Source organism: Glycine max, chromosome 13, assembly GCF_000004515.6.
Source record: "Glycine max cultivar Williams 82 chromosome 13, Glycine_max_v4.0, whole genome shotgun sequence".
In the NCBI taxonomy this organism is placed as follows: domain Eukaryota; kingdom Viridiplantae; phylum Streptophyta; class Magnoliopsida; order Fabales; family Fabaceae; genus Glycine; species Glycine max.
Window position 1 is genome coordinate 37,766,936 of NC_038249.2, and position 11,343 is coordinate 37,778,278.

The 11,343-nt window shown below is 35.6% G+C and overlaps 1 protein-coding gene across 1 annotated transcript; it reads left to right on the forward strand.

Annotated features, from left to right (window-relative positions):
• The first annotated feature begins 404 nt into the window (after window positions 1–404).
• LOC100793959 (tRNA (guanine(37)-N1)-methyltransferase 1) lies at window positions 405–7,923 on the forward strand. The gene is made up of 9 exons (XM_003543225.5): window positions 405–1,287; window positions 2,707–2,805; window positions 3,241–3,360; window positions 3,472–3,638; window positions 4,730–4,800; window positions 6,359–6,501; window positions 7,024–7,135; window positions 7,412–7,524; window positions 7,672–7,923. The coding sequence occupies exons 1-9, from the start codon at window positions 451–453 to the stop codon at window positions 7,813–7,815; spliced, it is 1,806 nt and encodes a 601-aa protein (XP_003543273.1). The 5' UTR covers window positions 405–450; the 3' UTR covers window positions 7,816–7,923.
• Window positions 7,924–11,343: the final 3,420 nt, after the last annotated feature.

An 11,343-nucleotide genomic window follows, 5' to 3' on the forward strand; every position in this document is an offset into this window, starting at 1 on the left:
TCTACTTAGAATTTGACCGAATATCTTCGGATATCCGATCTGAATTTCATGTTTGAAATTTGGCTTTCCTCGTCCCCCATTTTATGCTTGCTTTCTTCTCTTTGCTTGTCTTTATCTTTCTTCTTTTCTTTGGTGGACAGGTTACAATATTTATCAACTTTGATACCACTTATGAAATTATTTATTTTGGTATGCGAAGATGTATTTGTAAAAGAATGAGGTATATTATATGGTAAATTAGTTCAGGAAAGAAATTGAAAGAAAAGAAGAAAAATAGTAGAAAGAAAGCTGATTTTTCAGGTTGCTCGGTAAAAAAAGAAAGAAAAAATAGTTTTGTTTCTTGTTTGATTGTGTAAAAAGATTTATGGTTTTAATTATGGCTTAAGTCTTAACGTGAGTGAGATGTGTGTTATTAAATAGTTTTGAGTTGAGCAACAAGTGGGTGGCAGAATGATAAGCAAGGTATTCCTAAAGCCCCATCTGGTTGGTCTTCTTCTTCCCTCTAAATTCGGCTTGGTCTTCCCTCACACAACCAAGCCTTCTTCTTCCCTTCCCACCACTTTCTTCATTTCACACTTCTCCTCTGCCCCTCTCTCTTCCTACGGACCCTCCCTCCACAAGGGAACAACAATCCCCTCCCAATCCCTAAACGACGCCGTTCTCTGCGAAGAAGCCTTCACGCGAGTCTTCCACCTCGCCGCACTCCGCGTCCCCTCCTCCGAATGCTCCGCCCTCGAGAGCCGCCTCCGTGGCCACCTCCTTAACTGGCCCCGCCTCCGCAATATCGCCCGCGTCCCCGGCGACGACATCGACCCCACCCTCGCCCCTCTCTTGCCTCAACCAGGTAACGGAGAATTCGACTTCGACGAAAATGAAGTAGAAGAAAGACGTCTCGTCTCGCTGCAACGCCGGATTCACGGCAAGGCGGACGGCGACGGCGACGTGTTGAGCCCCGTGCTGTACCGTGACAGGCTCGCGAGGACGTTCAACACCAGCGGCTTCGTGAAGTTCCGCCACCTCGCGAAGATTTCGCGGCCGAACAGGAATAAGAGGAGGAGGAAGAGGAAGGAGAAGGAGTCGAGTGAAGGGGTTAAGCGCGTGGGGGAGAATGGGTTTGCTGCAGTTGAGGTTATTGAGGAAGAAGAAGAAGGAGAAGAAAGTGGTGGTTTGAGGAATTTGCTTGGAGAAGAGTTTGCGAGGAAAAAATGGAGAGGTTCCACGAGGTTGCTGCTTCTGGATGAACGCTACGCCGATCGCGGTTTCGAGGAGTTGCCTGAGGCAACTAAGGTGCTGCCTCTGTTTTTTCAGCATTAACTCTTTTCTGTTATGTGAGTTTCCAGTGTTTGCATACCCCTTTCTGTGCCGGTTACTGTTCCCAAGGTTTTAAATTTTAAATTGTGGTTGTGGTTTCGTTGCAACCCTTGATGTTGTAGGAAATTGTGGGCAAATGTGGCTGATGAGGTCACAATTGACTCCGAGAACCTTGATTTTGCAACTGCAATAGCGGTGCTGGATTGTTTCTTAAAACCTTGATTGTGTCTGTGATTTTCTTCTCTCTCTCTTTTTTTTTTCAACTTCTCATGTACATTGTTAAAGGTTTGGTGAAAAGAAGAAGATGGTGATTATAGTTATAATGATTAAGCATGTTCAAATCGTAAGAGTGGAGCTGGTTCAGCAATTTTCCTTGTTAAGGCTCTGGCATTGAATTAGGGAAGGCATATGTTTTCTGCTTTAAAAGTTGACTAGATTGAGCTCTTGGAGTTTACCCTTACTGTAGCAGCCCTTAGCGTGCTAATTTTGGACATTTGCGTGAGAAATTGCAAATGTTCTTAGGTTCCTATCTGTCATTAATGTGAATGTAGTTGTCTATAGGAAGTCCATGGCACTTCGTTTATTAATGATGAGAGTTAACAGTGGAAATAATTTGTTTTATTCCTGAAATGGTGGTGGTTCCTCAGCTGTAATGTGTGGGAAACTTTTCTCATGCCGTTGGTCAATTTGGATGTCCTTTAGTAGTAAAAAAAGGAGGTATTTAATCGACAAATATGCTATACATAGTGATGATATGGTGTACTGTCAAGCATCTGAAATCATATTAGTTAAACTGTCATGACCTTTTGTTTGATGTTCTTTATATGACTTTATACAGGCTATCTTGGCCTTTGTGAAATTATAGCATTATGTGATGTTTCCAGAATTTTTATCAATGTTATTGGTGGCGGAAGGCCAAAATTCTGGCCTATAAACACGCCATTGTGTGCCTCCCTTCTCAAATTGCCTATGGTGGTTGGCAAAATACCTGCCATGCCAAGCTCTCTTTGAGAGCCGAAGTAACACTCTCTCTAGACAGATAACTGTCATATGAATTTTATATTGTTTGTCCCCGGAGAATTCAGTATCAAACTATCCTTATTTTAGGGCTCTCGCCTCTTGTCCTAGTTTCAAAAGCGGTAGTTTAGAGGTGAACTAGTGAACAGTTACCAAACTATCTTTAATGTAGAACTTTCATTATAAGCTGATACTATTGAGTATTGACCTGATGTTGGGTATCTCCTTGTTCTTTGATGTTCCATCTTAGTTTAAAATGGGATAAATCACATTTATATTCATGTTTTTCTTATTATTATGAAATTTTATTCTGTAGGTGCTTTTGGCATCTAGCATTTAAGTCACTTGACATGGTTCATTTTCTCATCCTGTCTCCAGGCTGTTTTGAAGGAGTATGCAGAAAAGAGTACAAATTTGATGCTTGAGCTAGTTAGATGCAAGTTGACACTATTCTATGATTACTGGCAGATGAATGAGGTATATTATAGCGAGGAGACACTGTTATGCACATAATCTGCGTTTGGGTCTATGCATATGTGTATTTAAGTTTTCCTTTGTACGCATTATTATCTCTCTCTCCTTCAATGTGTGTGTGAGTTGGTCTTTCACGATAAAATGAACTTTTCATCCGTATGATTTTCTTGACATGAACATGTGCTTCAAATCAAAATAATGTGGTATTTCTGTTTCATTCTTTGTTTCTATTATAATTTATTAACTTGTGAAAATTGGATTTTAAGTAATAATCAACATCTGATTTATATGTACAATTATTTTTTAAATCTAAATTTGTATTCATGTATGCAACCTAGAAACATTTTTGTGATAAGTTTTCCCCCTTTCATGTTCTTCATTCAACTTCAAATTGTGAATAAAATTGAATAAAATATCAGTCCTATATCATTGTTGCAGGTCTTGGAGACCTTGCTGCCTGAGGGTATGATTATTCCTTCCGCTTTTGAGACTGTTGGTCATATAGCACACCTGAATTTGAGAGACGAACATTTACCATACAAGTGGCTAATAGCTAAGGTTTTTATTTTAGAAATATTTTTGGTTACTGTGTTAAATATAAAATGTAAAATTGTACTGCAAATTCTTATCTGTCTTAATTTATGAAAGGATACTTTCATTCATTTTCAGGTTGTGCTGGATAAGAATAAGCCAAGGATACAAACGGTTGTGAACAAGATTGATACAATTCAAAATGAGTACAGGACCATGCAGCTTGAGGTTTTAGCAGGAAACCACTCTCTTGTGACTACAGTAGTTGAGAATGGTATTCACTTTCAGGTTGACTTAGCGACAGTGTATGCTCTTCTTTCCATCCCTGACTAACATAGAAGGCTTGCTTTATTAATTGCTCAGTTAATGTCATTTCATTAAAATTGTTTGATATAGTCTAGGTCTGGGCATACCTTAATGGGATCCTCTGATTGTATTTCTGTTTGTGTAACACCGGTGAAGCAAATATATCCTTACCAGATCTGAAATATACATGTAGGCTAGAAACCATGTGATAGGTACCTGCAAGAGAGGAAGACCAAATGGAAGAAGTTAAGTATGAAAATATTTGTATCCCAGTAACAGTTCTGAATCAAGAGAATTTGGATTCTGGTAAATTTTCTGTGCAATGGTAGAAAAAACAGTTTCAAGACTGTCTGGTCTCTCCCAGTCCAAACTTAATTCCAGCCTGTCTTCTGCACAGTATACTCCCTTCTTTGGCTTATATTCTCTATCTCCTTACAACAAACCCACAACAGGCATTCCCCTCATGCTCTGCTGCTAGGTTGGCAATTAGTTATTCCCCCCACCCCACCCACACCCAAAAAACTGATCAGGGGCATCACACCTTTTGCCTCTCCTTACACACACTTTAGTCATCTTGGGCCTTGAGGCTGCATCTCCATTAAGAAATGATGATTTTTGACTTTATGTTGAAAAGTTTTATAAGGTATTTTCTTAGGCAGGCATTGGTCTTTGGTGGTCCCTACAAATAGATGGAGTTACCTTCTTTTAGCTTCTCTCTCTCTTTCTACTCATACACACATATAGTTATGTGTATTGGTACATTTATATGTGTGTTCAGATTATTTCTATTTATATTCAGTATTCTGTGTGTTTATTTATCGAGTCCAACACTAGATAGGTGGCTTTGACTCACTGTATCTATAGTGTTAGTGTTACAGTGAATCAGTTAATGGTTGCAATTTCTGAGCATATAATAGTTATGATATATGTTCTTGTGAAATTTCATTCGATGAATATGGAATCTAAAATATAAAGTAAATTAAATTTCATTTTTTTTTCAAATTTCAAAATATACTTCTCGAGGAAATTAGGTGAAAGGATAAATGCAAAAGTATGAATTACCACTTTTGTTTCTTATCTTTCTGTGCAGATATTGGAGTTCTAGGCTAGGAACTGAAAGACAAAGGCTTCTGAGTGGTTTTACACGGAACGATGTCGTCTGTATGTGTCTACCTTTGTAATAGCAGTCTACTTATGCTATAATTCATTTTCTATTTCTTTTTATTATTGTCTTTCTGATAGTGGAATTTAGCTGGTTACTGGTTAGAGCAATCTGATGTCAGATACTGATGAGTGATGACAACATTTTGGTTTGTTTGCTGCAAGCAGGAGCTTGAATATAGAAACTGCTAGAATATATGAAAATATGTTATCATATATTTGATCATATCTTAAAATATCCTTTAGGCTTAGTTTTCCTATTTTTCATTATCTCTTAGTCTTAGGATTGGTTACGAGATGTTTCCTTGTCTCATATTTTGTTTCCCTGTTTAGTTAGGATTTACTATAAATAAGGATTAGTGCTGTTTATAGTTGGTATATATAAGGGCTAGTGCTCTAAGTTTTATGCACATAATATCACATTGTATTACATCATATTCAAGACAATATTATTCAAAGTCTCTTTCTCTCAATCTGCTCCCTCTATACCTAAAACTCCATGATTTCAACAGAACCTACAATTACTTAGTGATTGAAACAAAAAAAGAAAAGTAATTGTTCAGTGGTGGCACCAGTAGATAATGCTGCTTGGTTCTTGGTACATATTTATATGCAGAATAAAACTGTAAAGGTATGAATGAGATTAATGTTTTGGGCTTGGTTCAAAAAATGCTCGTTCATGTCATCATACTCATTGGTATATTGATGCAAGAATATCAAACAATGTATTGAATATTGATGTTGTAAGCAGGTTCCATTTTCAAGAGACCAAAGGATAACCACATAATCTGTAGTCTATTTGCTTCTTGGATTAGTTCATTAATAGATTAGTTAATATGTTTGTACGATATTTCTAGAATTTATACTTTCCTTTCAAATACAATTACTTGTTACCTGATGCAGATTCTTATTGCGTTTTATGAATGCTTTGGAGTCTTAAAAAATGAATTGCATATACTAGTAGGGTATCATTGGTTTGCCTGCACTTAAAATGGAGGCAGAAATGAATTTAAACTATGATGAAATCCTTTTCATAGCTTTACTAAGATTTTCGTGCATGTGCATATCACCTGTTGGATATTATTCTAGAAAAACTACGTGGAAATCCCTTGGCTATTATTGGAATATACAAGGCTGACCAGGGACAAGAAAAATTCATGAGGCTTGTCAGGACTAGGTTGTTTTCCCTTTTTTGTTTTCTTGATTTATGTAATGAGGACGAGCCCTGGTGCAGCGGTAAAGTTGTGCCTTGGTGACTTGTTGGTCATGGGTTCGAATCCGGAAACAGCCTCTTTGCATATGTAAGGGTAAGGCTGCGTACAACATCCCTCCCACATACCTTCGCATAGCGAAGAGCCTCTGGGCAATGGGGTACGAAGTTTTTTATGTAATGAATGCCAAGTCGGCACTGTTTTCTTTTAGAAGTTATGCTGTGAGCTGTCAGAGATTTGAATAATGAATACATCCTCCCCCCTGCAATAGTATAGAATGTTTGTCTTTATTTTTTTTGTGATGATAAATATTCATGACTTGCTTACATATGTATCATCATTGACAGGTGATGTTTTCTCTGGAGTTGGTCCTTTAGCCATATCTGCAGCAAGGATAGTTAAACGTGTTTTTGCTAATGACTTAAATCCTTATGCAGTTGAGTATCTGGAAAGAAATTGTGTTCTAAACAAACTTGACAGGAAGATTAAGGTATGGTTGCTTGTGGAGTATTTTGTTTAAGATGGTTTACCATCTTTTACATATGAAAAGATTATCAAGAAAAAACATGTTGAAAATGGGATCCAATTTTGGATTGGTGCCATTTCTCGGTTAATATTAAAAGTACTGCAAATTATTGTTTTCCACATCATTTTTGGACTTCTGTAGATTTTTTAAGCTTAAAACTGCTGCGGATTATCTTGAGCGTGGAGCTAAGCATGGACACAAAACATAACACAAACTGTAAAATTTAAAATGTCCCATTTGGATTTGAATTATTGCAGTGTCTGTCACAAGTGTCCAATATACATGTCTTTAGGCAATACTCCTTTCTTGAAGTGTCCATACTTCATAGGATGTGAATAATGGTTAAAAGGATGTGATATATATTTTAATGTTTTTTCACGAATTAATAAAGAACAAAGGCAGAAGTTGCATTTGAATCTGTATGTGGCAGCACTAGTTATCTTGCTAAAATTTTCTGCCAACTAAGTTCATTGTTTTTTGTTCTAGGTCTTTAACATGGATGGAAGAAGGTTCATTAAATCTATGTATGACAGTGATATATCTCAGTCCATCACACAGGTGGTTATGAACTTGCCAAGTGAAGCTGCAGAATTTCTAGGTTGCCTTTTCGGACAAGATCACTCTTTCTTTATCTGCATGATATTTTATATTACATGCCACATGCCCAATTTTATCCATCTCATGTTTCTTTTCTGCATGGTATAATTAGATAGGTTATTTTATAATGTTTATTATGTAGTGAACACATGCAATGATCAGCAGAGTTGTAAGTTGCTATAGTTGGTCTACTATTTTTTTTCCCAATAGCTTTCTGTAGGAGTAAACAACTATAACCCTTGATTTAATTTCTGGATATGCTTGGCTTCTTCTGCAGATGCATTTCGGGGAATATACAAAAATAGACCCAAGGATGGGGAATATACTTTGCCATTGATCCATGTTTATGGATTCTCCAAAGCACGAGATCCAGAATTTGATTTTCACGAGGTAGGTTGCTGATGTTGTGTTTATATTTTTGTAGGGTCTTTGATTAATCTCTTCACTAATCACTTTTATTCTTGACATTGCTGTTGGGCTAGTGTTATGTAAACCTTGTTGTAAAGACAACATCTTAATAAAGCTCTTGTGATGCAGAGAATAAGAATTGCACTGCTAGAAGTTGCAGTCAATGTAGACATGAGACGGGTAAGGCTTGTTGCTCCTGGAAAATGGATGTTGTGCGCATCGTTCCTTCTCCCTAAAAGTGTAGCATTTGCTGATACTGCAGTTGATACCTAAACAGTATTTAGATTGTTATTTATTCATTGGATGTAGTAAATTTTGTTCCATTGCATTAGTTGTCTAAATTGATATTGTGTATATATCTAACATGACTTTTTTTTTTAACCTCTAGTCTCTAGCATTACTAATTAGTGGATATTGAAAAAAAAAAATAAAGCCCATGATATTGGACCCTTTTGTTTAGGCTTCAAAAGTGCTTTTTGAAAAAGTGATTTTTATACAAGTAAAAACTATTGTGTTTGGTTAAAATCATAAAAGCACTTTAGTCGGATGTTTTTAATTTGTTTGCGTGTGACAATTGAAAAAGTGTTTTTTGTTACAAAATTACATAAAAATGTAAACAAACATCTAAAAATTATATTAGGTATTTTTTTTGTTAAAAAAATGTTTTTTCCTCAAAAAAAAAAAGTTTAAACAAACGGACTTATTGAATTGTAAGGGCAACAAGCGGCCTTTTTCTGAGTTTAATTTAAATTGGTTTTACCCTATAGAAGTAGGACCAAATTCTTGTACTATGTACCATTAATTCCTATTTCTAATGCTATCCTTGCATATAACCATTCAAACTACGATTTCTTTCAATAGAAATGAAAAAAAAAAAAAAAAACTCAATTTTGCAAAACATTTCATTTGATTAATTTTAAAAAAATAAAATTAATGAACGAAGGAACTTGTGTTTTAGACTCACCGAATGGACAGATCACTAGCCCAAGGGAATTAAACACAGCAAATCCTTATTTATGATGTGATTGGGTGCAACCCCAGTGGCTTATAGTACCTCAAGTATGAAGACGCGAAACAGAATCATGGCAACCAATCTCAGCGAAAAATAATATGCAGTATTAAATTTGAATATCAACTCTGAAAATCTTAAACTAAATCCGATTTTGAAGTGTCACAGCATAAGAAGATCCTTTCATGTCATCCATAGAGGCTCTTGAATTTGCTCCCAGAAGTTACTTATACATGCACAGCCAAAGGGGTCCACCGCATCTCTCTCATCTCTGCTTGATATGCCTCCTCTCAACTCTCAATTGAAGTACAGGTTGGGACTTATTCAGTTTTAATATCATGATTTATGTGATGCCCTTGTCTTTTAGTTTAGTGATTATCTGAACTAACAAAGTAACAATACAACTAGTAAACGTACTGTACCATAAGGATATGTGAGGGCATGTGCCAGACACATATTGCTTTTGTGTCTGGGCCTTTTGTTTTGTAATTGTTTTGTTTTCCTTTGGGCAGGACCAGCACAACTACCACCTGCAGGTGACAGTGACATTTTCATGCATAAAAAAAAAACACACCCTTTCTGTTCTGCAAAGAATGCCCTCTCTCAAGCACATACTCAATTCTTTGATCCTGCAATCCCTGGATGGTCCAGGTAACACTAGCTAGCTAGCCAAGGCTGCTCAAATACTATTCTACGACCCTGTTCTGTGTGATACGTGTACTATATATATCCATCTCCCTATGTATTATGTTTGTGTACTCTCTACCTAGATGGTAGGTGAGGGCAGAATGGTAAAATGGGAGGGTGAAGGCAGAGCAAATCTCAGTTCAGATTGAGATCTAAATAATGATCTCTGTGGGGGTGGTGGTCCTTCCCCTTGTGATTGTCTAATTGGTATAAGGATATGCAAGGGAAAAGAAAGAGGAATAGGACTTGTTGTAGGGGAGGGATCTCTTGCAATTTTGTACTAAAATGGATTGGTCCTTCACAAAGTTGCATAAAGCCAGAACCAACAGTTACTCTAACTGCCCCATTCCTTTATGGCAATCTCTCTCCCTCATTAAACCCCCCCTTTTTGTTGCTATAAAACAACAAGGGGAAGCCTCATCTCAAGATGCTGGATTCCTCTATATTAATGAAATAAAGTATGATTATGTGTCTAGGGCATGGTGATAAGGCCTTTTGGTGGGCACCTGATTTTCTTCTTCGACCTTATTCACTTGTTAAGCCATAGTTGACATATTAACTACCACACACCCACATTGTAACTAGGTACATGACTGATAAATTGTAAAATATGAAAAATTTAATTAAAATTAATTATGATTAATAATCAATGATTTTGAAATTGGAGTGATCATTATATTCGTAAAAATATTAGTTCACTGTTCATTAATTTAATTATAAATGAACCATAGTGACACCAAATTAATTGTAACTGAACCATAGTCAAGTAATAATTAAATATAGTGTTAATGGTGTTTTTAGCCGTAAAAAAAATTCAAATTTTGGTATCTAATTTTTATCCCTGATTTTTAAAACTAATAATTTTTGTTCTAGTATTTTTTTTTTTCAAAAAGAAAAACAGTCAAACTTTAATAGCTTAAGTTAGCTGGTTAAAGTTATAGGGACTAAAACTAATATTTTAAAAGACATGGTTAAAAACCAAAATTTAGAATTTTTATGGGATTAAAAACACCATTAACAATCTTAAATATATGTTAGTGATTTTACTCTAAGCAGAAAAAAAATTATAATGATTTTAATCACAACTTTTCCAGCTACATAAATTAGCAACGGTGTTAATGATAGAGACAAAAATTTAACTTATATGTATGTGTACGTAGAGACTAAAACTTTTAGTTCTTTTGTATAAAGAAAATCGTAAAGTAGGATCAACTCTAAGGACCAAAAATATTAATTAATATAAATATATTAAATTGATATACAATTATAAAAAATTACATTTTAGTCAAATTTGTAAATCAGGGTAAATGGATATAGTTACACGTCTTACATGATTAAAATTTCATAATAAATAATTAACTAATAATAATCCATACAAGGAACTTATATATAAGCCTTTATTTATTTTAAATATATTTCTTAGTAAAAATAAAAAAAAATTAAAACACCATATTTTTTAATATCAATTCAAATTAGTTTGTAGTTATCAGTTTTATCATATATAGTTTTGGCCGATTTTGACAACATTTTGACTAATTTAACTGATTTTGACTGAATTTTTGCTCTATTATTTTTTAAGTTAATCAGTCAAGTAGTCTAACTAATTGGCCTTCTCTATCTTTTTCACTTATATTAGTAACATGTTTAAATAATAAACATCGATGTTTATTTATTTTATTGTATTTGATCTAATTAACTTGGGGATTGTGATTAGAGGTGAGGTATTGGCGAAAGAAAGAATAGTAAATTATGAGAAGATGAATAATAGTTGCATGAAATGGTCCCCAACTACAAAAATCAATCCTAGCAAATTAAGGCCCCACCATACCTCCAAGAGAGTGTGAGAGAGATCCCCAAATGCCAATGATTTTCCATGCAAATGAAAGACACAATCTGTTTTCCAGGAACCCAAAAATCCACCTATGTCTTCTCAATCCCAGCAATGCCCTCTCTCTGGCTTACAATCCTCACACGTGCCAATTCTCTCTCCTCTCTTCTCAGCCGTCTATATTTGCACCAAAGCTCCTCTTGGTGCCACGTGTCAAGGGGGACCACCACCTTTCGGTGGGCCCCACCACACAAATAGTGTCCATTCATCCTCCCTC